This window comes from Porcisia hertigi, chromosome 27 (genome assembly GCF_017918235.1).
Source record: "Porcisia hertigi strain C119 chromosome 27, whole genome shotgun sequence".
In the NCBI taxonomy this organism is placed as follows: domain Eukaryota; phylum Euglenozoa; class Kinetoplastea; order Trypanosomatida; family Trypanosomatidae; genus Porcisia; species Porcisia hertigi.
This window is the reverse complement of record NC_090586.1, coordinates 804,936-830,513: the sequence shown is the minus strand read 5'-3', so window position 1 is coordinate 830,513 and position 25,578 is coordinate 804,936. Positions and strand designations below refer to the sequence as shown.

At 57.6% G+C, this 25,578-nt stretch overlaps 7 protein-coding genes across 7 annotated transcripts; all 7 read left to right on the top strand.

Annotated features, from left to right (window-relative positions):
• Nucleotides 1-2,942: 2,942 nt before the first annotated feature.
• JKF63_03374 (uncharacterized protein) lies at nucleotides 2,943-7,616 on the top strand (the record flags this gene model as incomplete). The annotated part of the gene is made up of 1 exon (XM_067899378.1): nucleotides 2,943-7,616. One exon carries the CDS (start codon nucleotides 2,943-2,945, stop codon nucleotides 7,614-7,616), a length of 4,674 nt encoding a protein of 1,557 aa, XP_067756168.1.
• A 1,401-nt stretch (nucleotides 7,617-9,017) lies between these two features.
• On the top strand, nucleotides 9,018-11,864 carry JKF63_03373 (uncharacterized protein; the record flags this gene model as incomplete). The annotated part of the gene is made up of 1 exon (XM_067899377.1): nucleotides 9,018-11,864. One exon carries the CDS (start codon nucleotides 9,018-9,020, stop codon nucleotides 11,862-11,864), a length of 2,847 nt encoding a protein of 948 aa, XP_067756167.1.
• Nucleotides 11,865-13,287: 1,423 nt separating this feature from the next.
• Nucleotides 13,288-14,064, top strand: JKF63_03372 (uncharacterized protein; the record flags this gene model as incomplete). Its single annotated transcript, XM_067899376.1, has 1 exon — nucleotides 13,288-14,064. The coding sequence occupies one exon, from the start codon at nucleotides 13,288-13,290 to the stop codon at nucleotides 14,062-14,064; it is 777 nt and encodes a 258-aa protein (XP_067756166.1).
• A 1,237-nt stretch (nucleotides 14,065-15,301) lies between these two features.
• Nucleotides 15,302-16,324, top strand: JKF63_03371 (uncharacterized protein; the record flags this gene model as incomplete). Its single annotated transcript, XM_067899375.1, has 1 exon — nucleotides 15,302-16,324. One exon carries the CDS (start codon nucleotides 15,302-15,304, stop codon nucleotides 16,322-16,324), a length of 1,023 nt encoding a protein of 340 aa, XP_067756165.1.
• A 2,760-nt stretch (nucleotides 16,325-19,084) lies between these two features.
• Nucleotides 19,085-21,796, top strand: JKF63_03370 (uncharacterized protein; the record flags this gene model as incomplete). Its single annotated transcript, XM_067899374.1, has 1 exon — nucleotides 19,085-21,796. One exon carries the CDS (start codon nucleotides 19,085-19,087, stop codon nucleotides 21,794-21,796), a length of 2,712 nt encoding a protein of 903 aa, XP_067756164.1.
• Nucleotides 21,797-22,702: 906 nt separating this feature from the next.
• JKF63_03369 (uncharacterized protein) lies at nucleotides 22,703-23,125 on the top strand (the record flags this gene model as incomplete). Its single annotated transcript, XM_067899373.1, has 1 exon — nucleotides 22,703-23,125. One exon carries the CDS (start codon nucleotides 22,703-22,705, stop codon nucleotides 23,123-23,125), a length of 423 nt encoding a protein of 140 aa, XP_067756163.1.
• Nucleotides 23,126-24,574: 1,449 nt separating this feature from the next.
• On the top strand, nucleotides 24,575-25,318 carry JKF63_03368 (uncharacterized protein; the record flags this gene model as incomplete). Its single annotated transcript, XM_067899372.1, has 1 exon — nucleotides 24,575-25,318. The coding sequence occupies one exon, from the start codon at nucleotides 24,575-24,577 to the stop codon at nucleotides 25,316-25,318; it is 744 nt and encodes a 247-aa protein (XP_067756162.1).
• Nucleotides 25,319-25,578: the final 260 nt, after the last annotated feature.

Sequence of the window (25,578 nt, the reverse complement as noted above, 5' to 3'; positions counted from 1 at the left end):
CCCTCGACCATATCCTCGTGCAGCGGCATATCTTGGCTTTCACTCAAGGAGTCACTCGGGGTCCGTTCACCAACCGAACATTTCTCAGCATAAGGGGCTCTATATATTACACACGCACACATTGGTGGGTGACACTACCTGCGCTGTTACACCCCCCCCCCTCCCTTCCCTCCTCCCCCACACACTCTGTAGCTGCACCTACCCCTTAATCACCTCTCCCCGCTTCTTCCTCCCAAGATACACGTTCTCTCGCGTTTTATGTAGTACGGCACTCCATGACATTCACTGGCCAAGGCGGCATCAAAAAGCGCAGCTGCCGCCCCGTCCTTCAAGTCGCAGACAACTAGCACGGTATCACCCACATCAGGGAAGCCCACGCTTGGCTCAAAGGCATTCTCTTCGCACGGCAGATCGATATACCGGCTCCCAGCCCTTCCGCATCTTCGCAGAAGTCTCCTCAGAGGTCGAGCAATCAGGGCAACATGTCGGGGGCTCCGTCCACCAACGCGTCTCCACCTGAAGGGTGCGCGCCGGTGAGCAAAGACTCCAACGGGAAGTCGAACGTCGATGGCGTTGGGGCTCTCATCACCGCAGACGGCGTCAACTCGTCGTCTAAGCGCGGCGCTCTTCATGGCCGCCGCAGTCGGCGGGAGGAGGCTTCGAGTTTGTTCGGCGTAGGGAAGCCCACAAGCACGCTTCGTCCCACCGACAGGGAGCTCGACAAAAATGTGAAGGTCGTCAGCGACGGCATCACCGATATGAAGCAGATCTCCCGCGAGCAGGCGGAGCGTGCGCAGCAGCAGCAGCAGAAGCTCGCGGAGCATATTTCTGATTCACCGACGGGCTACTATGCCGCGCTTCCATGTCTCGACGAGCTCGACGTAACGAACAGCTGGAACAAGTTGTTGCGGATGATGCGCAACGAGTACGACATGTCGTGCCTCACGAGCTCTCTGGCACGGGAACTAGACGAGGACGTCGCGTGGAACCCAGAAATGTTGCTGGTGCAGCTCACCTCTGATATGCTAGACGCGGAAGAGTTGCAGAAGGACGGCGGGGAAGCGTACGTGCCGGTGGACGCCAGCGATATTGGCCAGATGACGGGTGGGGAAGTGACGCGGAAGAGAGGTGAGAAGAGCGCGGCAACAGCCCCATCACCAGCGACTGGGGGTATAACACCAGTGGCCGGCGCTGCAAGGGAAGTAGCACGCGGGTCAGCAGAGAAGAGTCATGGAGGCGCTGCGGCTGCACCGCCGCCTTCGTCAAAGACGCTCCACAAAACCCCCGCAGCTGCGAGGCCCGCCGCGGCACCGATCAGCAAAACTGGAAACAATGCGGCCAACAGCGGTGCTGCGCCAGCATCCATGTCCTCAAGTGAAAAGCGATCCGCGGAGGGTCGCACATCTGGGGCGGCCGGCGGCGGTGGCGGTAACCACAACAAGAGTACCGAGAGAATTGGCGTGAAGCAGCACTCGGAGAGGCTTTTCACAAGGAAGTAGCGCTGCCAAGGATGTGCGCACACTTTTCTCAACGATGAGACCTTCTTTCGCTCTCCTTTCTGACCCCCCCCCCCCCCCAAAAAAAAACCCGTACATCTCTTCGATACTACATATTTGTTCTCATCGCTTCACCCCGTTCTCATAATCACTAGTTTGATCGGCTGCCCACTGTCGCACCGTTTGCATCCCCCCCTCCCTACACACACGCACACACACGCACACACACACACTCACACACACACGACACTTTGCTGTTGTTGATCTTCTTCTACGTGGATTTGGCAAAAGTCTCCACCTGTGCTGTTTACCCCTCCTTTTTCTTCTCACCTCCTCCTCTCTTCGTTTTTGAGTGGCTCCAAGGCGCGCATGTTGTTGTTCGTTTTTTTTTTTGCCATTCCATCATGGGGAGGTGCGTGACGTACGTGTATGAGATTTTGCCTCCCTCTTTTTTTCCTTTCGCTACTTTTCAACAATGGATGTATTTATGGCGAGCAGAGGTACGACACACCCGGCATCGACGCCTTGATGCACAGCTGCATGGGTGTAGTGGCAGTGGTAGTGCATGTCTACTGCCCGCGTACACACAGCTGTGCACTCTCTCTTCCCCCCTCTCCCATTTGTACACGTGCAGAGAAAAAAAATTGTGTGTGTGTGTGTGTGTGTGGGGGGGGGGGGAGGGGCACTCTAGCTTCCTTTTATCCATTTGTTTCTGGAGCACTCACATCCCACCCGTCAGAGGCGCGTTGTGGTTTGGTGGTGGTGGTGGGGGCCTGACATCGACAGAGTAGGAAGGCTGTGTTTGCCCGTGTATTTTTGTGTTACCTGACTGAATACATTTGCGTGATGTACCGGAGTGTGTGTTTCTCTATCCGTCTGTGGCGCCTGAGTATCCAGTCGGGGGTGTTGCTTGTGCTTGGCGCTGATCGTCCTCGGTTGTAGCAGGCGAAGAGGCCACTAGAGAAGAGGAAAGAGGCGAAATAGAGAAGCGCGCCTGTAGAGCACCACATAATCGACCACCTACGTCAACGAAGGGCTTCTTTAATCGTATAGGCCGCTCTGGAGTCGTGCGAGATGTTCTCCGTGTCGACACAGTAGAGGCAGGAGGGCGAAGAATCGGGGGAGGGAGGTGGAGGGACTGCGCACCCTCACCGTCTTTCTTATCCCTGCTCATGCCCTACACTGATTCTACTGCGCATCGCGCGTAGGCCCAGCCGTTTTTGCACCCACGCGTCCACACACCCGGAGGACACTCCAACGTCTATCGATCATCGTGCTTGACTTTGCCAGTTCCTCTCTTTCTCACTACCCCGATTGCGCCCACTCCTTCCCCTCCGTTATATTGTTCTTGACTTGCGATCATCAACCAACCACCGCGCGTCCCCCCCTCCCCCCTCCCCACCTTGCACACACACACACACACACACACACGTGAGACACTTCTGCATGCTCTTTTGTGTCTCTTCACTTGTCTCTCAGCTATTAGATCAACAGCTGCACACGCCTAGAATGAAGAAAGTGTTGGTGCTGAACGGCGACTCGTACGTTGGTCTCCATGTTGTCAAGGCCTTCTACCGGTCGTACGAGTATGAGGTGGAGATCACTCGCACATCCAGTGACGGGAAAGCTGCGGCGACAGCGCGTGAGGCGTTGGATGCCACCTCAAGTGAACGTCTGTGGTCTCGGATGAAGGACATATGGGACACCCTCGAAACGTCATCCAAGGCTACGGTCAGCGACCCTCGTGTCGCATTCACATCGGGATCGTACGCAAAAGGTGAGAAGCGGGTGACGTCCGATGCGGATGTGACGGAGTCGCCCACATCGCCACCGGGGGCGGCGGGCTTATCTGCGGAAGAGCGGAACTCATTGCCAGCAGATATTCGACTTTGCGTGAGCGGTATTGTTCCAAAGCACAACGACAACACAGAGGAGTTCCGAGAGCGTCTGCTCGCCAACGACGTCATCATCGCTGTCCTCCAGGATGACACGTATGAGGCGATGTGTGCCATCCGTATTCTTGCCGGGACGCACTACGATGTTGAGAAGACGTTTGTGCTGGTGTCATCAGCCGTAACGTGGGCGTACACGCTGACGTCGGAGCGCGCGCGCGCGCGTGCCACGCAGAGGAAAGAGCGCGAGGAGGAGAGAGAGGCCTTCCTGGAGGAGCTCCTAGACGCGGAGGACGAAGAAGACGACGACGGGGATGGCCTCGGTGGAGGGGGTGCGGCTGCTCTGGCGGAAAGGGAAGCGCGCCGTGCATCACGTCGCGCGGAGCTAGAGCAGCGCCTTCCTTTCTCTCTTCGCGAGCCGGCCCCCGGCGAGGACGAGATGGAGATTCGCGAGCTCGTACCAGACCGAGTCTTCACCGACGACGCCTATGCGCAGCGTGTGCCGCACCCGCGCTTTCAGCATTGGCACTCACTGGAGCAACTTGTGAAGCGCTCCAACACCGAGACCTTGCACACCTACGTCATCTTCGCAGGCCTCCCGTACGGTGCCGGTGAAGGGTCAGACATGCTCCTCGGGCTGCTGCGCAGCGCATGGCATCACCAGGCTTTGCTGCAGTATGGTGCCGGTGTAAACCGGATTCCCATGATCCATGTTCAAGACCTAGCCGCCGTTCTTTATAAGGTCGGCAGTGCCTATGACGTGTTGGATGAGCGTTACATGTTTGCTGTCGACCAGGGTCATACCACTCAGCGGCAGCTGCTGCAGGCTGTGCAGGCGCGCCTCGGTGGGTCCGTGCAGCCAGCCGTCGCAGTGCCCCCCTCTGGGTCCACCGCTCTTGCAGTGGACTTGGTGCGCCTCGATCAGCTGGAGCTGCCGCCGCCAACCAGTGCTGAAGACCTTTTCGCTGCATTTGGCAACGAGCCCTGCTGGGGCGGCGGGGGCACCCTGTTGAACGCCTTGGTGCTGTCTGACATCGAGGCGGAGACCACCACCGCGCTGACGGTGCACGCTGAGGAGGAGTGGGTGGCTCTCGATGGATTCCTTGCAGCCCTTGATCTCACGTGCGCCCAGTTCCGCGCTGCGCATGCGGAGGCGTTTAAGCCGGTTCGCGCCCTGATCACCGGGCCGCCACTGAGCGGGGCGGGGTCTGTCGCCGCTTTGGTGGCGCAGCGCCGCCGTGCGCCGTGCGTGTCGCGCAAAAGCATTGTTCTGGACTACAAGGCGCACGTGGCGGACGTGCGCGCCGCGCTGCGGGGCCTTCTTATACGACGCCTCCAGCGTCGTCGGGACAGGGTGCAGGCTCGACTCGTGCGTCAGGCAGCTCAGGAGAAGGTCGCTCAACGTCTCGCCAAGGAGCAGCAGCGCCGTCAAGAACAAGAGGAGAGGCAGGAGCGCGGCAAGGACGACGACAGCGGTAGTAGTGACGGAGAGTCGGTCACGCAGGGGACTGCTTCTGAGGATGGCGGGGCCAGCGACGAGGCGTCGTTGATGTCGATCTTTCTTCGGCCGGCCACCGCCAAAAAAGATGCCAGGAATGACGACGGGGAGCAGAGCAGCGAGGACGACGAGGAGGAGGAGGATGAGGAGGATGCGGCACAGCAGCATCATCAGCGACTTCTTCGACCAATCAAGCTGGTTGTAAACGAAGCGTATATTCGTGGCGCCGCCGATAACGACGTTGACGACGACGACGAGGAAGGTGGCATTGGAATCGATGAGGAGCTAGAGGAGGGGGATGCAGACGACGGCGAAGAGGGCAATAACTGGCTGGAGCAGCTCGATGCGCAGGATGAGGAAATGCAAGCCGAATTGCAAGATGATCGTGAGCTGCTGTCCCCTGTCTCTGCCACCGCTGCCGCCACCCATGGTGTGGCGACCACGCCTTCGTCAGGTATGCCGCGCTTCGCCGCCCGTCGCCGTGGCCGCACGTTTGCACGCGACGTTGACCAGCAGGAGTTGCGGTGCATCGCGGCACTTCGTCAGGAGTATCTCCTTGGCCTGAAGGTGCTGGCGCTTAAGGTGTCCAACGAGGGGCGGCTGCCGCGTCCGCCGCCTACACCACAAGAGAGCGAGACCAGTGAAGGCGATGATGGCTATGACGGCAAGGGTGGTCATGCCGGCAAGGGCGACGAGAGCGACGAGGACAGTGCCGAAGAGGGGGAGGAGGAGAGCGAGGATGGGGACGAGGAGGAGGAGACGAGCGATCGTACGGCTGATGCGTCACGGGAAGTTAAAGACGGCGACGCCGAGGAGGAGGAAGAGGAGGAGGAGGGCACCGATGGCGAATCTCCTGAGACCGGTGACGACACGAACTCTCTCTTTGCAATTGATCCCTCCGACGACGGTTCCGCCTACCTAGACTGCGCGCTCGCCTTCATGTTTCGGTGGCGTCTGCGTCAGCCGGACTGTCGATGCCAAGGCTACGTCCTCAAAAATTTCCCACAGACGCTCGCGCAGGCCGTTTTGTGCTTTCGCACAAACGAGAACGAACTCGAGGATGGTGAGCTTCGCCGCCAGCGTGCTCTGGCACCGCTTCTAGCGCGCGCTAACGATCACGCTGGCGAGGACGACGGCAACGAAGACGAGGAGCTGCCAGCCCCCATCGACGCGGACTTCCCTTTGCCAGACATTGCTGAGATGGGGGAGGAGGAGCTGGCGGCACTGGAGTGGGCTCATTGCTGTAGCCGCGGTCCGACGCCCGGCCGCGGCACGGTTGGTGCTGGCACTGGCAGCGATGGGGAAAATCTTTGGGGCGTGTCGATGGCAAGTGCGGCCGGCGTGGACGACGCGGAGACCGTGATGGCGCCTGTAGATGAGTCTCTCTTCGTAGATCATGTATTCGAAATCCAGGCTGACCCCGCTGCTTTACGCGTCACGATGGATGCGCTGCAGACAACGCTGGACGTGGCTGAGAGTCAAATGTCGCCATCGACGTTGTTGGATGGCGTGGCGTCCTCTGCACATGGTGCTGCTGCGATCGGGTCGACAGAGTCAGCACTTGCGGCTCTTCACGCTTCATTGCATGCCGTTCCGTATGATGCACAGCTGCAGTGGTACATGGATCATCACGACACCACTGCACCCCCGTCGAAGTCACTTCTGGCGTGGCTCAGTGCCGTCACTACAACGCCGGCGCTGGGTGTCCGCAGTGAGCGAGTAATCGTTCCCCCAAGTACCCTTGACGGTTTTACGGATGGTGGGGGCTTTGGCGACGATGCTCACACAGTGCGAGGGGCGTCGTCGGACGGCACCGACGCTGCCATAGCCACAATGGAGGGGCCGCCAACAACCCGCACCGCACAAATTCACGTAATGCCGGCACCCTTGCTTAACACGGAAGAGGTGAAAGAGAGCTGGTGCGCGGAACGAGAGCAAGAAGCACGCGAGTGCGCGAGGGCAAAGACGGCTGGAGTGGCAAAACATACGGTGGAGAGCTGCGCATGTGCCGACGAGTGTGGTTCGGCGTTGGTGGCAGCAAAGCTGCCGGTGGCGTTGATGCGACTGGCACCGCTCTACTGGAGCAGCGCTGCGGCGCCGCATTCCCCGCTACTTCTCAATCCGGTTTCCTCCCTCTCAGCACATACCCCACACCCTCGTGACAGCGGCACCATGGTTCGGTGCACACCAGCGTCGGTTCCATCTCTTGTAGCTCTTGCGGAGGAAGTGTGGGCGCGTATCGCGCCCGCTGCTTCGACTACGGCTCCTGCGCGATTAGAGGCGTTGCTCATTCCAAATTCTGTGACGGTCGCTCGCGAAGAGACGGCATCGCCGCCCGCGCCTGACACCGCATTGGGGAGTCAGGCGGGTGTAGCATCTCTATCTGGCACACCAGCCGACGAAGCCCCGAACGGGGCGACTGACAGCACCTCCGACGCTGCTGCTGCGGCAGCGGCGGCGGCCGAGCGGGAGGCGAAGTTCGCTTCTGCTTTTGAGGAGGAGGCTTCCCAGATCCTGCGCGAGTCTGTCTCTTTGTGTCGTTTGCAGCTCGTTGAGGGAAGCGCTGACACGGCAACGATGCTGCAACTACCGGCGGAAACGTATTTGATGAAGTACGTCATACCGAATTTGACGCCTGCCATGACGGATGTGGTGCGCATGCGTCCAAATGACCCTGTCTCTACTCTAGCCGACATCCTCTTCGATTGTCACCGCCGCGTAACCCTTTGAGGAGAGCACGATGCGAGCTCGAGTCGCTGGTGTGAAAGGCCTTTTTTCTTTTATTGTTCGCTGCGTGGCGTGTATATGTAAGCCTCTGCCGCTCTGCGCTCAGGTGTGGGCTTGTTGTGGTGCATCCCTATCCACTACGGAAGCGGTTCCTTCCTATGGGTTTGCTCAGTTCCCTAGTGTGTACAGACCGGCGCGAGCTACTTGCGCCCGTGCGGGTGCGTGCCTGCTCGTCGATGGATGTGCATTCGGCAGCTCCTCACATCTCGCGTGCTCGTCTTGTGTTACCGCGACCAGCCTTCTGGCGACCACCTTGATGCAAGGAGGACAATGATGTACAAAAAAAAAGTATATATATATATATCAAGGCACCCTTGACCCTTTTCAGATTTCTCCTCGATGTGTACTTTTAGTGGTTGTCCATGCACCACCACCGCTTCATCGCTTACTCCCTCTTCTTGTATTTTGTGGGAAGAGCGGAGGCTGCGGGGTGCAGTCAGCCCTTGGGGATGGGGTTGATGTTCGCACTTGTTCATTCTTGGGTATGCGCGTCGGCGCATCTCGCTCCTATCAACCCCCCCTCCCTCCCCCCATTGAGTCTCCTCTGTAAACCAAAGAAAAGATCAGGCTGAGACGGTGGGCCACCACCACCGAGTCAAGTATTCTTCCCCATGCGTCAGTCATGACGGAGCGTTTCTGTTGGACTAAACACATGTTGCGGGTGATTTGGCATGTGAGAGTGTGCTTGATATTCGTGAGGGGGCTGGGACGGGGGGGCGGGGCGGGGCGGGGCGGCCCACTTCAGCCAGGATGATGAGGGAAAGGAAAACATCAAAACGAAGGGCTCGAGAGTTTTTTTGTCGAGGAGGCAGTGCTACAAAATACAAGACGTAAAAGCATGTACCCCGATGAGCATGTGTGCCGTGTCGGCATGGTCATGCCCCTTACTCCCCCCCCCTCCCAACAAGTCCGGACTGCACCTCCTCTCTCGCCTTCTCCCATCGGCGCTCACCACGTGTCACACGCTTCTTTCATTCTGTGTCTCTACTTATCCTCTTTTTATTTCTTGCTCATCTCTCTGACGTGCGCCACCACGACCCTCGCCTGCCTCCCCCCCTCCCCCTCTCCCCACCTTTCCTACTGCGCTGCGCCCTTGCATGGGGTGACAGTGCGCACATGCTTGACGGGTGTTTCCCCTTTTGCTCTGCCTGGGCCCCCCTTCCCCCTCTTTTTTTTCCCTCTTCTTCTCCCTGCATATTTCGAGGCGTTCTTGGCTGTGCCTCTGGCACCCTCGGCAACTGGTGAAGCCCGCTGTAAAAGGAGGCGGACAGAGTAGTGATTAAGAAGGACGTCGCTCTCAGGCAACGCCACGCGAATACGTCGAGCACAGCTGCGCTCGACACCATGCAGGTCAACTCTCTATTAGAGCGTATGCGGAAGGTGAGGCAGGAGAAGGCTGCTGCTGCTGCTGCCGCCGCCGCTGCCACTACTGCGTCAGCTCCCCCGACGGCGATCAACAGCGCTGCCATCGTCCCCACCGCCAACGCGGCGGGAAGAGATGCACCCGTGCTCAGCGCCACCGACGCGGATACCGCGGGGGGTGGCAGTGCAGCCACGTCGTCGTCATTACCGGCTTCTACGGCGGTACCGACGCCGCCACCCGTATTTGCTTCTCCGTCCTCAGCGCGGCTGGAGTACCGCGACAACGTAGGGGATCCGCTATGTGTGCCCTTCACGAGCGACATGTTCGTGTCGGTTCTTCAGACGCTTCTCAGTGACCACCAGCGCAGTCCGATTTCGACCACCGCCGCCGCCGCTGAAGCATCCGAAGGCTTTAATGGTGATGTGGCACCCGCGATTGGGGAGGTGGTAGGCGGCATCGCCGAGAATGGGTGCGGCTCCCATGACGTCCATGTATCAAGCAATGTGGCGGCAGGGAGCTCGGGTGCCGACTGTGGTGGCAGCGTAAAGGACAGTCAAGTCCTAGTAGTGGAAAAGGCTGTTGCGCGTATGCGAGAGGTGCTGGCCGCGCAAAGACTCACGCAGACGTCTAATAGGACAACCATAGACAAGAGGTCATGTCCCATCGTCACCGGCACCACCACGACGACGACTAGTTCGTCGAACACCTCTATTTTTGCATCTAGCGCTTCCTTGTTTTCTGATATAGCATACAATAAGGCATGTGCAGTGGCCCACGTTGACGTTTCTGGCTCTGTTCGACCCATCTGCCGAGATGTGAATTACTACACGCGGGTAGGCCGCATTTCGCAGGGTGTTTACGGCGTCGTCTTCCGCGCTGTCACCACAGCCGATCACGAGCGACAGCACCGGCGACGATCTCACCTCCACACAGCTCAGCAGGGATCAGAGGCCTCGCCAAAAGCGTCGCTGCCAGCGCACGTGCGCACATATGCACTTAAACACATTAAAAAAATGTGGCTGGAGGACTCGCAGGTGGGGCTTCCACCGTATTTGATGCGGGAGATCGATTTGCTGTTACGGTTGCAGCATCCCAACATCATGGGCGCGCTGGAGCTCGTCTTACTGGACCCCACGCCAGTTCCGCACCGCTTGGCGTCCCCGACGAAGTCGCGTTCGTCGTCGTCGTCCTCCTCCTCGTCGTCCGAGTCGTCATCCGGCGATCAGCGCGTAGATGGAGCCGCAGATGGTAATTGTCCAGCTCGGCGGGTCCGTTCAACCGTAAAAGACACAGCGGATAAGAATCCAGCGAAGAAGGCGAGGGTTGACAGCGCCGACGATTCACCTTCGCACCGCGCCAAGACCACCTCAGATGGCCAAGCTCAAACCGCGGGTGAAAAGGGCTCGGCTCAGGACGCTGCCGTTACACGTCCGCTGGCTGCAGTCGGCGCTGCCAGTAAAGCGAAGGATGTCTTCCTCGTAATGGAGTACTGCCCCTACGACCTGGGGGGCTACATGCGGCGGTACGCCGCGGTGGAGGAGCGGCGGGGGAGCGACGGCGGGAATAACGAGTCTCATCGCACGACTGCACAAGTGCCTTACTTCCACATTACGCCACGCAACGCGCATCCACAGGCGGCAGAGAATTACGTGGCACGCGCCAAGTCCATCGTCTACCAGCTCTTCCGAGCCGTGGCGTTCCTTCACGATAGTCGTATTCTTCATCGAGACTTGAAGACGTCGAACGTTCTGCTGAGCGAGGACGGCTGCGTCAAAGTGTGCGACTTTGGCCTTGGCCGCCTCTACCGAGAAGGCCAGGCACTCACCCCTACCGTTGTGACGCTCATGTATCGTGCACCAGAGCTGCACTTCGGCGTCGTCGACTACTCTCACAAGATGGATGTCTGGTCGGCCGGGTGCATCTTTGCTGAGCTCTTCCTGCGCCGTCCACTCTTCCACGCCTCGACCGACAGTCAACACCTCCTGGCCGTCTGCGAGGTGTTGGGCATCCCAACAGAGGAGTCGTTCCCTGGATTATATCACCTCCCTCAGACAAAGACAATGATGCAGTCGCTGCCGCGTTGGAACCGCACCTCGCGGCTGGCGAGCCTCTTCCAACGTGGCGCTGTTCTTCCAACTGTAGCACACGGCGACGTTTCAGTGGCATCAGAGGGCTCACTGATGCCCGCGAGTGGCGTGGAGCTCCTCGCGTCGGTGCTGCAGTGGAATCCGCGACGTCGGCTATCTGCTGCTGAGGTGCTGGAGCACCCATTCTTCAAGGAAGAGCCACTGCCATGTGCGCCAGCGGAGCTGATGCGACCAATGCCGTGGCTGGATGCCGCTGCAGCAGCAGGAGCTGCTGCTCGCCCTACCATGCCCCTCGCAGTGCCTGTCTGCGAGGGTCAGCGTGGGAGTCTAGGGATGCAAGATGCTCTGCCCACGGCAGCGCAAGTGGCAGCGGGCTCCACTGGACGAATGTCTTCTACGACTGTACCGCCAGCACCGCAGTACGTGGCAGACATTCCCAGCGGAACTGAGGCGAACATGGCCGCCGTATCATCAGCACCCGAGGCCGGCATCGCTGCATCGCCCTTGGCGAACGCCACACCCAGTGCATTCCCCGGAGGCACCTGTGAAGCCGTGGTCGGTGGCTCTGTTGGCAGCCGATACCCACGAGCCATTGGCACTGGCGACTACGGCTCCAGCGACGAGGATCTCACAGAAGGGGAGAGAGAGGATGTGCAGCAGCTTCAACTGCAAACGCGTCGTAGCACACGAGACCAGCTCGATGACGTCAATGATGAGGAGGCAGAGAAAGTGGTGCGATGAGCCCAGTTTTTTTTTTTCGAACCCGGGCCGAGACGACTGAGGAGGAGAATCCCCCTTCCTCCCCAAACTCCTCTTCGTTGCCATCGTATCGCTCTGTTTCCTCAGAGATTCTCAAAGCCGCTGGCTCGACCATCTCTCTTTCTCTCTGTGCGTGTGCATGTGTCTGCGGTGATCCTCCTCCTCCTTCCCCCTCCTTCCCCCTCTTGGCGCTCTCTCTATATCCCCGTCTCCTACCTCTGATTCCCGATACTCATCCACGGTATCAGGACCGCCATCCTCTTTTTTGTTTTCCCACTACCCGTATCACGTTGCCCTGCATCGCCGCAGCCGGTGCCATTTTCTTGTGCATCTCTTCATATTTATCTGTCGGTATTAAGTCTGTGTGTCAATGTGCGCGTAGCGCTTCTCCTCCTCATCCGCTCCCCTCCTTTGTCGTTGACTGTCTTCTGTTGCTGCTGTTGTGTACACTGCCCGCGTACGGTGCTAATATATGTATACACAGTCTTTTTTTTTGGGGGAGGGGGGAAGAGTTATGTTGTTGTTGTCTCTACTCTTTCTCTCTCTCTCTGTGGTCATCTGTCGGTCTTTTTTTTTTCCACACTTTGTGTACCCCTTTGGCGAGAATACCGTGTTTGTTTGTTATGTCAGCGTGCGAGTCGGTCAGTGTAACGTTTGCCTGGACAGGTATGCATCCCGCGCTCATCAACGTTGTGAACGATAGCTCTTGCTCAGCAATATGTCTTGATTTGTGCGTTTATACAGACGGAGAAAACACACACACACACAAAAAAAATATTGTGATGTCCCCGGGATTCCACAGGGGAGCTGCACACCACACGAGCGCAACGGATACGAAAAGAAGGGGTGCGTGAGGAAAGATGGTAGCTCTGCGTCATGCGACGTGGTTGTGCTGGTAAGGAGGGGGGGGGTGCGGGTAGCGTTGCCCCCCCCCCCTCCCCCTCCCCCGTCCATGTCACTGCACCTACGCCCCTGAATGAGCCACTCGTATATATAGCACACCCCATCTGCAACATCGATGACATGGAATGCCAGTAGAAGCCGGGGTGTGCTTAAGCAGGAAAAAAAAGAAAAAGGCGCTCTACTGGAGGACGCCAATGGGGGAGGGAGGGGAGGGGGCCATGTATTCACTGGGGCGACGTTTTTTCTCTCTCCCGCTGATTTATGGACCTCGTCTTTCTCCTCTTTCTTGTTGTGATCTACACAGTTTTCGATATTGCTACCTTTCTTCGCATCCAACATCGTAGCTTTTATTCCATATCATCTCCTGACAGTTCCTTCTGTGCCAGAGAGCACCCACATTCACCATCTCCATCTTTTTCCGGGATCGCTTCTTCCCCACCCCCCTCCCCTCCCCCTCCACACGCCAGATTGAGCTCCGTGCGAGATTGGCACAGGACAACAGATGATCGGCAACGAAATACCCTTCCACCTAAAGCCTATTCCGTACCGCGGTGTCCGCAAGCACCAGGCAGAGGTACTGCAGCATCCCCCCGGCTATCAACACCCGATCGTTCCTCTCCCGCCGTGCTCCGCGCCGAACGTCACTGCAGCACGGCCAGACGCGGGCAGCACTTGGGTATCCTCATCGCGCTCGCCTACCTCATCATCACCGGCCTACTCAGTGAAGCCAAGCATCACCGCTGGAGTTTCTTCGTGTTCGCCATCAAACCGTGTTGCAGCGCATCCTACCGCGACTAATGGAATCGAAAATGTAGCACTGCTACAACTCATGCCGCAGCATTACGACAACCCGCGCCTGGTCACTAACAGCGGGCGAGGCGGCGATGCCTTCTTGGCGGATGCGCAGCGACTTGATCCCAACCTGACCGCGGACGTTGCCCTTCGCCAGGAGCGCGCGCGCGAGCGTGGGCAGCTCTGTGACTACCGGCAGGCTCGTCGGGAGCGTGCTGCAGCGCGGGAGGCGAAATTACAGGCTTTCCGCGACGCATCCTTTGAGGCGCAACAGAGGCGTCTGGCTGACGCGGTAGGCACGGCGCGAGGCAATCGCGAACAAGACGACCGTGACCCCATCACGCATCAATGCTACACGCTGGAGTCGAAGGAAAACGTGGATCGCTTTGAGGCTGAGACACGCAGACGCTACTTTGCGCGGCAGCGGTTTCTGGACCAGCGCTTAAACTCAACGGAGTACAACATACTCTCGTGGAAGCTCCGTTAGTCTTCGGTGTTTTTTTTTCTTTATTACCCACAGAGGTGAGAGAATGAAGCGTGCGCCCACGCGTGTTAATTATTGTCGGCGATTGAGAATGAGCATGTGTGTGTTGTGCGTCCAATTGTGCCACCTATGTGTCTCGAGTCCGCACTCCATCTCCATCTCCATTTCCTCCTCCTCCTCCTCCCTTGGGTGTTTTGCAGCTTCTGCTTTGTGTGTGTGTGTGTGTGACACATTTTGATGTATAGCTTAGCCGGATGCTTTCCCTTTTTTTTTGTCCTGCCCCCTTCTTCACTATCTGGCAAAGACCCCCATGTGCCGCTCTTTACCGTTTCCCCCCCCGGGGGCGAACTCCTCTCTTCAATGTCTACCTTTCACTTTCTCTGTTGCACCTTCACATTCAATGACGTTTTTTTTTTTTCATCATACCCGTACTACTCGCACCTTTAAGCATGCAGAAGTGTTGCTCGTGCTGCAGAGAGGTAACGGCGACCCCCCCCCCCCAGAGAAGCAGACAAGAGCATACCGCTTGCTCGATTATCTCATCTGTTGAGTTCTCTTGCCGATGATATCCTCGTATATATCCTCCTCCCCTACGCCACAAAGAAGTCTGCAATCGGTGGAGGTTCGAGAGCCGCATGTGCTCCGTACTTTGGTCCATCAGCCAACACCGCCATCAGACCAGCTTATGCACTCATTCTTTTCCTCATTCTCACACTCCTCCCTTCCTCCTCCTCCTCCCTTCCTCCTCCTCCTCCCTTCCTCCTCTTCCCGCTTGCGTGCACAACTTTGCAATGTCTATGTATGCACTCATGACTCCCCCTCCCCCTTTTCCCTCTGTGCCGTCGATTTGTGATTCACAAACGGCTCGTTTGACGCATTTTTCATGATTGTTAATCAGTGGTTGCAACCCCCCTCCCCCCTTTCCCCTGCCTCCACTTCCCTCCATTAGCCATACTCCCTATCCACCCCCCCACACACTGATATACACATACACATATATAAACATATATACATCATCCTTTTGCTGTTGTGCTTTTCATTTCTATTGGTGTTGCACCAGCGCTCGAAGCTCGTTTTCTGTGCTACTTCACTTTTTTTTTCTGACGGTGCTTGCTCCTCCACCTCCTTTCCCTTCATTACCCCCTTTCTTCTCGCACGTCTTGTGCAGACAGATAGACAGATTCACTAAGCATCTGCGTGCATACGTGCAAGTGTGTGTGTGTGTGTGACTGTGTGCGTTATGGCAGCATACAACGCAGAGGCGGTGTCTGTCGTACCGGCCGCCGTACACCCGTATGATGCCCGTTATTTAACCCTCTCTGTCGAGGAGCGCCAACAAAACCATCTGGCTGTGGGCATGAATGGGGAGAGGTACTTGGCTGTGCATCCAATCTACTCGCTCTCACAGCGTCAGTACCAATCCCAAATCCTTATTGCAGTGCTGCTAGTACTGCTGGAGGTGAACAACTTACTGATCGTGCTCCTGGGCCTGTGCACGCCATGCTTTACGGTGAATAACCGTGTCTACTTCGCATTCGATGGCGGCTATGACCGCCATCTACCAGATTCACCAGGCAGAAGCTCTTCGCTGCTAGTGTGTTCCAACCTGGTGGTCCTCTTCCTCTTCTTCTTCTCGTGCATCTGCCCTGCCATGAGGGGAATTAGCATCCCATCCGACCAGGGCGCGCGCATGGGAGAAGAGGCGCTCAACAAGGAGATGCTAGTCCTTTACAATGTGCAGGTGCACGGTGATGGCCGCGCACACAATGCCTTTGGTGAACCGAGCCTTATGAAGGAGGAGAGCATGTGGGGGCCGTGCTGCGGGTTTGAAGCGAACGAGCACTCAAGACTGTTGCGAGACACCCGCAGAACTGGCGTGCAGTGCCTCATTGAGGCGATTGGCTTGATTCTGCAGAGCATCATTCTATACAGCATGTCATGGGTGTATGGCGTCGCCGTAGCGTACAAAGAGGCTGTGACCCTCGAAAGTGGATACCGCATCACCGCGTTAGCGCTGGTGATGCGGGTGATTCTTTTTCTATTTTATTGTTACACTTTTCTTGGATTGTTCTTCCGTGGGCGTTGCCGTCTTTCACGCTGCCAGCTTGTCTCTCTGCTCGGGAACCGCGCGGCTGGTGTCCTCGCCACTACTGGCGGTGTCACGGAAGACGAATACTTGTCCAAGCCGAGTAAAGACGCTGCAAACAGGGAGGACACCCAAGAGATGGTTTCTATTGCAAGCGCTGAGCGTTCCACTCAATGAGTCTGCGTGAAGGGGCGTACTGTTCATCCCTCTAAGTGAGCGGCAACCGCGGTCTGGAAAGGAGATAATCCGAGACGGGGGGGGGGGGAGTTCCCTGTGCTCTTGTAATAAGGGGGCAGTGGTGGTGGTGGTGGGTTGGGCGGGTCGGGGAGGGGGGGGGGGGGGAGGGGAAGATGGGGCCGGTTGCGCCCGATGGTTCACAACGTCATCTGCACTGTCATGCGCACGGGGTATATTCGTGCACAGGGGAGTTGGAGTGCTCCCTTGTTCCCCCCGCCCCCCGCCCCCCGCCCCCCGCCCCCTCCCCATCCTCTCCTCTCTCCTCTCTTCTTCTCTTGGGCTAAATTCGGTCTGGCATGCATTCACGTGAGGTGTCTTTTCTGTGAGTGCCCGTAATGCTCCATCATTTTTTCCCTTCCTTTTCATTCCCTCATGAATGCCGCCACTGTCGCTGCTGCACCGCAGCAGCGGTTCTCCCCGATTGGTTACACCGTGAGCAGTGTCCACGCCGATGTGTATCTTTGTTTTCTTGTCGTGCCCCCTCCCCTCCCCTCCCCCCTCCCCCCTCCCCTTTATTCTCACACAATCTCTGTCGGTGTTACTATCGATTCGCGGTGCAGGGCAGATTTTTCTTTGTTGTTCGTGTTCTCCCTTTTCTGTTCTTGTGGCTCATGCACGCCATTTATCATCCTTCATCTTGTCTGTGCTCTTCTACTCCCTTCCTTTAAAGGGGGCATACATATATACACACACACACACACACACACACACGCACCTGCACGCACCTGCACGCACCTGCACGCACCTGCACGCACGCTCATTCAAAAAAGGGGAGGGAGGAGGGAGAAGCCCACCATGACACCAGCAGCAGCAAACATGTGTCTGTTTGGGAACCCCCCTTTTTTTCATTTTTTATTGCTCATATCTTCTTCGTCATGTTTTTTTTTCGTTTTTCTGTGTGCGTGCGTTCTTGCAGATGCGTGCTGTAGCCTTTGCACTGAAGGGAGCGGTGCAGCGTTTCTTCGCTGCTGCTCTCGAGTGGATAAGACAGCTGACTTGGGCTCGTGTTGTCTTCCCTTTCGGCGTGGCTTTGGGGTGGCGGTACGGTCTTAACCCCCCCGCTCTCTCCCAGTGTCTGGATCTTCTTGCCATCATCATTATCATACCCACTCTCTCCCTTCCATCCTGCTCTTTTTTTTTTGGGGGGGGGGATTTCTCGGTTGCTTCTCGCATGATTTGCGCGCGAGTCAAAGTTACAGATCACCTACAGTACCTCTTCTAGTCGTTCACCGTCTCGTCACCGAATTAGGTGGCTCTCTACGGCGCCACCTGTACGTCATGCGCACTCCTGCAGCTACTCTACTTCCTCGCCGCGTGCGCTCTCTCTCCCCCTCTGCGAGATCCTTTTTTTTCCCCGTATGTATGTAATATATATATATATATATATACGGGCTATTTTGTTTTGCATTCTCTCGTCTCATCGTTACGTGTGTAATCTCGCAGTGCATCCCCAACCACTGTCTGTCTGCCCCTCCCCTCCCACCCCTCCCTCCCTCCTCCCCCTCCTCCTCCTCCTCCCTCCCTCCCTCCCCTCCCTCCCCTCCCTCGAATGGGCGTATGTGTCGTCTTGATTAAAGGAAAAAGCGCGTGATGGATGACTGTGACGCGGCTGCGTCAATCGCTGCAGCGGCGCAGCGCCAAATGCAACTGGCAGCGGGCGAGGTGGTGCAACCAGAGGCAACGCCGCTTCTCCCAGCGTTCGCCACCGAAGACGCCGTGAGTGGCTCACATCTGTCATCCCCCTCCGGTTCTGGTGCGACGGCAGGTATTGGCTGTTTATCTGCTGCCGCGCCGTCGTCTTACCGCCAATATCTCGCATGTGGAGCGCTCGCCATGCAGTACTTCACGGCACCAGAATGGACGCTGCCCGGCGAGAGCTTCCTCAACCGTTCGCCCGATCTGGACTCTGGCGAGGAGGATGGGTTGTACAGGGGAGTCAGTCGCAGCTTCAGCAGGAGCTGTAGTTACGATAGCGTTGATGGGTGTGAGCGTGGCACGCGTAAAACAGCTTCACGGGCACTCCCTTGCGTCGATTCTAATGCGCCCCTCGCCCCTACCGCTTCCCTTGTCGACGCCCCGCTTGTCCAGGCTGGGCGCCTCGACAGTATTGGAGCCGCACACGTGCCCTTGACGGCAACACGTCCTTCTACAGAGCTGGAGAGCCCTCCCTTTGCATCATCGCACCTACCAGGCGTTGATGCCATCGAAGCGGCACAACAGGCAGCGCGCTGGCTTGATCTGGCGGTGGCGACAGGCTTCACCTCGCCACCGCCGCCACCGCCGCCGCCACAGCAGCAGCACCGCCTCGTCACTCCTGCGCAAGTCATTTGGAGGGCCGACGATGTCCACGCAGGTTCTAGCTTGTCTGGTGGTGTTGCTGCACTTTGGTCGCTGCAATCGACTCGCCTTCCCGCTGGCGGCACCAGCAGCGCTTATCCGTCCGTACCCAGAGCTCATCATGCCGCCACCTCATCTTCAGCAGCAGCAGCAGCAGCCGCGGAGCTGAGATTCCCAACACCGTCAGCTTTGCTGCATGGGTCTGCCAGTGCACAGGCTCGCTCATGGCAACCGGCGTCTCATGCGACATCAAACGCCGCGCAGAGAATACGAGAGCACACCGTCCTGCCTGATGGCCGATACCGCTGGTTGGTGTCTTCGCCCACAGAAGCTTTACAGGCCCCACGTGGGAGTGCAGCAAAGATGCAGCAGGAGGAATGGGAAGGTGATATCTTTGACGAGGGGGGCACGTTGCTTGCGGCTGAGGTGTTTCTCTGGCTACTGCGTCGTCTGGCCACGTGCTGCAGCGTCCCCCTTCAATGCTTACGGCGTTGGTTGGTTAACCATGGTGTGTGTGTGGCCATCTTCTCTCCGCTCGATAGCACGTGTGAGAGTGACGGGTATGACAGTGGCAGAGACACGGACGACAACACGGAGTGGGAGGAGGGGGAAGGGCAGCACCGTGCCACCAGAGGACCATCGCGTTCTCTGAGCGTGTGGCCGAGGAGGACAGTCCACCTTTGCCGACCTTTGCTCTCGGGATCTCCCAGTACGCACTACGACCAGTCGCAGCTGCAGAGAGACAATGTGGTGAGATCGCTTCTCTTCACCACCGCAAACAATCAAGGCAGCAGCAGCGACAAAAAAGGAGAGGTAAGGGAGGCGGCTAGTGATGCTGCCCCGTCACCGCTGCCATCTTGTGCGTTGCTGCCCTCCACGCAGCGACTCGCGGGTGCGATACCAGGCGCCTGCCACCGAGGTCCCAGAGAGGGCTCTGGCGAGGGCGACCGCTTGAGAGAGGTCACTCCCGTGGAAGGTGAAACGCCTTCGCTGCGTCGAGCCTGTATTGGCTGCTACTCCGCGCTTGCTCGTACGGTGGCCTACTACAACGTGTTTGTTTCACAGCGCACGACGGAGACGCAGGCGTACGATGCGAGTGTACCCAGTGCGGCGAGCCGTCACGCGATGTCTGGCTCGCAGGCGCCCTCACCACCGCGAGCCGCACACACAGAGGGGTCTGTGGGCGCTTCGGCAATGCCACCGCCACCCCCACTCACGAGCCCGGACTCCCTTGGTCACCCGTTTCTCTTCGACGTCGCGTGTGTTGGCCAAGGGTTTGTGCTCCTGCAGTACGTGGCACTCGTGGTTCTCACGGCCACGGTGGTTCTGCTGTCTGTATTCTCCTTTTATCACTTCCGCCTGACGAGTGTCGAGGATGTGACGGCGTGCAACCGCTACCCGTTCGAGGACCGCATCCGACCCGACTGGTCCTTCAGCCTTATTTGTTTTCTGCTGAACGGTGTCCTCGCCGTCCGCTACGCCGTGCGAGCAGTGCGCTACGAGAAGGGTGGCCCCCTTGTAGTTCAGGTCGTCGTCGTTGTGCTGCAGGTATGCCGTGCTGTATACTTTCTTCTCGTTGTTACGCAACGCTACATGCATGCACCCACCGTACCAACGTTGTCGGCTTCGCAGCCACCCTCGGCACCGTTGATGTGTGGTATGCATGGCGACACTTTGAGCATCCTGGGCAGCGGCGCGGACACTCAAGGCAGCGGAGGCGCCTCATTCCATGCGAAGTATGCACCGTCAGTCATGCCCGGCCTGCAGCCGCTCCGGACCTTCACCCGTGTCAGTGTTGTCACTAGTGTGTTGCTCTTTGTTGCTGCTTCAGTGTTGTCTCCGTGTGTTTACGCGAGCTTCGGTTGGCGGCGCTACGCGCTGGGCATTGTACAGGTTTCCTTATCCCGCGTGCGGCAACGGCTGACGGTGCTGCGGACATGTGTGCAGTTGGATGGCGTTATCACTGCGAACGCCTACCTCGCTACAGTGTTCTTGCTGGACACGTGGCCGGATCAGCGGACCTTGCTGCTGATGACACTCGCCATCTTTGCACTACACTATCTCTTCATCCCCATGCTGCGGCGATCGCGACACTGGTGGCCTCTTCTGTGCGCTGGGGGTGTGCTGGTGACGGTGAGCGCCTATTACATCTCCTTGATCGCTGGTGCGCTCCGGAATGATCGCCGTCTGCGATCCATGTCCAATTCTCCGTGGTACAGCGAGTGCTACCTGGATCAGCTGCGCAGGTGTCTTGATAGGGTCTCCCTCACCAACCCAATCACCATCTTTCGCGACACGTTCGGCGTCGGCTGTGACAGCTTGCACCGCTCCTACAACCCTTCTCAACGAGAACCGCGGCAATGGCCGACAGCAGGGGTTTTCCAAAACGCCCCCATCTTTGGTACAACGCACGGTGTGTCATCGCTACATACCAACCGGGACACTGGTGTGCATCCGAGGGCGACTTCGCCTTCCCCTTACCCTGCACTGGCGATGTCTCTTCGATCTGTGTCATCCGTGCAAAACGTGAACAACGCGACGGACACATACCTGCCCACGCTCGGTGCGTTCCCCGACTATTTTCGCGTACACGGCTGCAACGCAACGTGTTTCCTTGCACGCGAGGAGAGCGACGATCGTTTTTTTGAACGACACATCGCCGGCTGTTGTGCTGACTACGGTCAGTGCCGACTCAAAGACGAATATCGCACGTATGCTGTCCTGCTACTCGTGATGCTAATGATTTTTTCTTCGGCCGTCCGGATGGTCTTGCTCGTCGTTGCGTGGCGGAGATGGGTGGAGGAGGATGACGTGACAATTGAGCTCTTCGTTCAGGAGCACTGTCGTCGCTATAATCGCACCAACCACCCCCGTTGGCGCTCGCATCGACGTCAAAGGCATTTTCTCTGTCATCGATACACTGCTGCTCCTGTTGGAAGCGGAGGCGGCTTCCCTTCCCAATCACCGCGCGGGTCGCACGCGCTGCACGAGGCTCTTCACTCGCCGCCGCCGCCACCAACGCCACCACCGCCACCACCGCCACCACCCTTCCCGTGCTCATTACATTCCACCTAGAGCCCTGCGTGGGATTGGGACAACTATACCACATGGCGACAACAGCAATGCACTGCCTAACAGCACGACTTGACAAGGGCACGCGCAATCGTTATGGGGGAGGGAGGGATGGACGGAGGGAGGGAGGGATGGACGGAACCATTATATTGAGTCGTCGATGCAGGGTTTGTGGCCTAAGGTGGCGGAGGCATTTGCCGGTTGCGGTTTATGGAGGGCGGTGGCACGGAGCGGGGGATGGGGGGGGGAAAATCGGCCATTATGTAGCGCCAATAGCTTTCGCGCTGCAGCTCCTCAACCCACCACCATCCACCACCACTGGCAAGCGGTCTCACATGTCTCCCTGTGTGTGTGTGTGTGTGTTTGTGTTTCAGTGCCGCATTTTTGCGCATCGTTGTGTGTGCGGGTTGACTTTCGTGCACGTCGCTGTTCTACGCCCCTTCCCAAATTCTCCCTGTTTGACTCCCGCAAAATGTTGTAGCCTTACTTTGTGGACGCCGTTGGAGGTGCCAACCGCGCTCATCTGTGTTGCATCTACAAGGAATCGCCCCCCTCTTGTCCTTCGCCACCGGTCCCTGAGTGGTACCCCTTCCCCACCACCTCATCTTCCTGTTGCTCTTTACATGCTTCTCCCCCTCTCCCTCCTCCTCTCCCCCCTGGCTGCCGTATGTCTCACCTTTATATCCCTTCCCCCCTCTCTATCTCTGCCCTCTCTCATCCTTCTCATCGACCCCCTCCTCCCACCGCTAACGTGCACGATGCAAAAGTGGCGCGTCATTGTTAGCATTGACGCTACATCGGCAGAACAACGACTGCGTGGCTTCATTCATTCATTGCCCCTCCCCCCCTCCCTCCCTCCCTCCCCTCTCCCCCCCTTTCTCATCGCCCATACATACACGCGCACAAAACATGTCAGAACAAGTGACAAATGAGAATCTACAGATTCTCCTGACGAAGCTGATGACGGATCGGTTCTGCTCGCAAGAGGCGGGCGACCTTGAGGCGTGCATACAGAATTTTGTCCCGCAGCACATTGATGGCAGCTACGTGGATCAGAGTATCCAGAGGCGGGGTATTAGGCGCTGCAACCCGTACCGTGAGGTTGCGCAGAGGTGCTTGGAGGACGAAAAGAAGCAATCGGCCATCTTCCGTGCAGCTGCGGTGGCGCCGACGTGCAAGAATGAGCAGCGGGCGCTGCATCGTTGCCAGCGTATGAAGGGGCGCGACTGTGAGGCCGAGGCTCTAGAGACGGTGTACTGCGGTATGGTTTATCTCGTGCAACGGCAAAAGGAGCGCCGGAGTGACACCGCGGCGCCGCACTCGGTGGTGTAGCTGGGGCAGCGTTCTTAGTGACTGGTCTTGATATGGCAAGCGGTTGGGGGGGGGAGGGAGGAGGGGTGTGCTGGACGGCACGCATGCATGGGCATGCTGTCTCTCTTTGCTGGTCCCTTCACCCTCTCTTCATGCTCTGCCACTCAAGGGGGATTCCTCTACATGAATTGTCTGTTTGAGAAGTTGTTTTTTATTGCTTCTGATTCACTTGTCGGGTCTTCGGCATGCCCTACTGTCTCGGTGTCTGTCTGTGCCTGTGCCTGTGTGCCCGGCGCTATTACATAAAGCCTACACAGCTGCTTCGGTTTATATGTACGGTTGCGCGCCTGTGCCTACATTTCTGTGTTGGAACGTTTCTGTTTGTTGTTCAAGGTTGTCCACTGTGTTTTCTGTCAGTTACATGCGCGCACTCTTCGTGCAGCAGGACAGCTTCCTGTTTTGTATGTCTGTACCTTCTAAGTGATTTTTTCTCTTATTTCTCCATCACACACCGCCACCTACGTCTTCAGCAACCCCCCCCCCCCCCCCTCCCTACACACACACACACACACAGAGACAGACAGAGACAGATAGGCTGATAGCGAAACAACGACATTTGAAAAATGGATCTTCACACCCCCCAATAATGTTAAAAGAGCGCCAAAGAAACAAAACATCGAATGAAAAGACGGGGAACGCCCCATCAAACCGGGGAAAGGGGGGCATCAAAGGCAACTTCATGTCAGTACCCCCCTCCCCTCCCTCTTCCTCCCCAACAAGCAGCATCAGTAACCGCGGAGCATGGTACTACACAGAGCCAGTAGCCCATGTCTGTCGCCTCCCTCCCCCCTTTGGTCTGTTCATCGCATCTTTTTTTTTTGTACTTTGACGTGACAAGGCAGTGTTTTTAGTTCTCCTCTCCTCTCGCGCCTGTACGCCCAGGCCTCCTATCCGTCCCTCGACATGCTCTCGAACTCCATTGCCCTCACCCCCCCCCCCTCCCCCTACCCATGCATTCTCATCTTTACACTTTTCGGCCCCACCTTTTTTTTTGGTGATTTCTCCGTCTTGACGTTGGCTTTATTCGGCGTGCACCGATGAGCTTTGCATGTGTATTTCCTTGTTCCCCCCCCCCACACACACACACACACCGAAGCTCGCTGCTGTGACCCCTTCAGCGTTATCGCTCTGTCTGTGCTGTTGCTGTTTATCAGAGGACCCCTCCCCTTGGTATTGTCGCTGTGAGCATCCGTGTGCGACACGCTTTGTGTTCTGTTTCTCTCCTCTTGTTGCACTTTGCTAGTATTGCTTTTCATTCTCGTTCTTGCGCTACGCCCCCACCTCCCCTACCGTCACTCACAAGGTGTACACACACACACACACACACACACACGCACGCACGCACGCGCACTCATACGTAACATCACAGAACCCGTTTTCGTGAAGAGGGTGCTCACCATCGCTGCAGCGATGAACCAAAACATCAACCCAGCCTTTGATTTTAGCAGCGCCCCGGCTGGGGCTCAAGAGGGGGCCGACTTTGGGGCGCAGAAAAACTTGAGCTACACAGAGACTCCGGCCGTGGGGCAAGATGGTCAAGTTATCCACGTGGAGACGACGGACCATGGCGGTTACAAGGGAGCCCACCCCATTGCAGCCGTGTTTCACGTGTGTTTCAAAATAGCAGCGATTCTGGTCTTCTTGCTAGGCGGCATATTTGGCCTCAAGTACGTACTTTTGCTCGTCATCACGATATTGCTCCTCGCTGCTGATTTCTGGACGACCAAGAATGTGACAGGCCGCATCCTGGTCGCCATGCGGTGGTGGAACGAGGTACAGGAGGATGGATCGACTCAGTGGATATTCGAAAGTAGCGCCGAGGCAGACAGTCGCGTGAATGCGTACGACAACTGGTTTTTCTGGGTCACGACGGGCGCGAACTGTGTTGCCTGGGCGATGCTCCTCTTCCTGAACTTACTGTCCCTCCGATATTTCCCCATCACTCTTGCAGGCCTTCTGCTTTCTGGAGCGAATTTTATTGGCTACATCAAATGCCGTCGCGACGCTCAGCAGAAAGTCACCTCCTACGTGCTCTCCCAGGCGGCGGCGCGGCCCCAGGCGGCGGGGCATGTCGCGTCCTTTTTCATGGGCGATGGTGGCAACAACAGCAGCGCCAACACCGCCGCCCCTGGCAGTGGAAACGCGAAAGTGTAGCGAGCGTGTCAAGAGTCAGGGGACGGCTTTTGAGGCATATCAGCAGCAGTGATGAGGACAACCACAAACGCTGCAGCAAATAAAAACCGTCACGGAGCAAAGCCTTTGCCCCCCCCCCCCCCCCACATACACACACACACACCACAGCCTCGCCTACCCACAACATGCGAACACACCGAAGTGAAAAGAGAGATGCCCGCGTATGACGCTGTCCTTTCTATTAGTTCTGCTGTGATCATCTCTCCTCCCTTTCCCCTCCA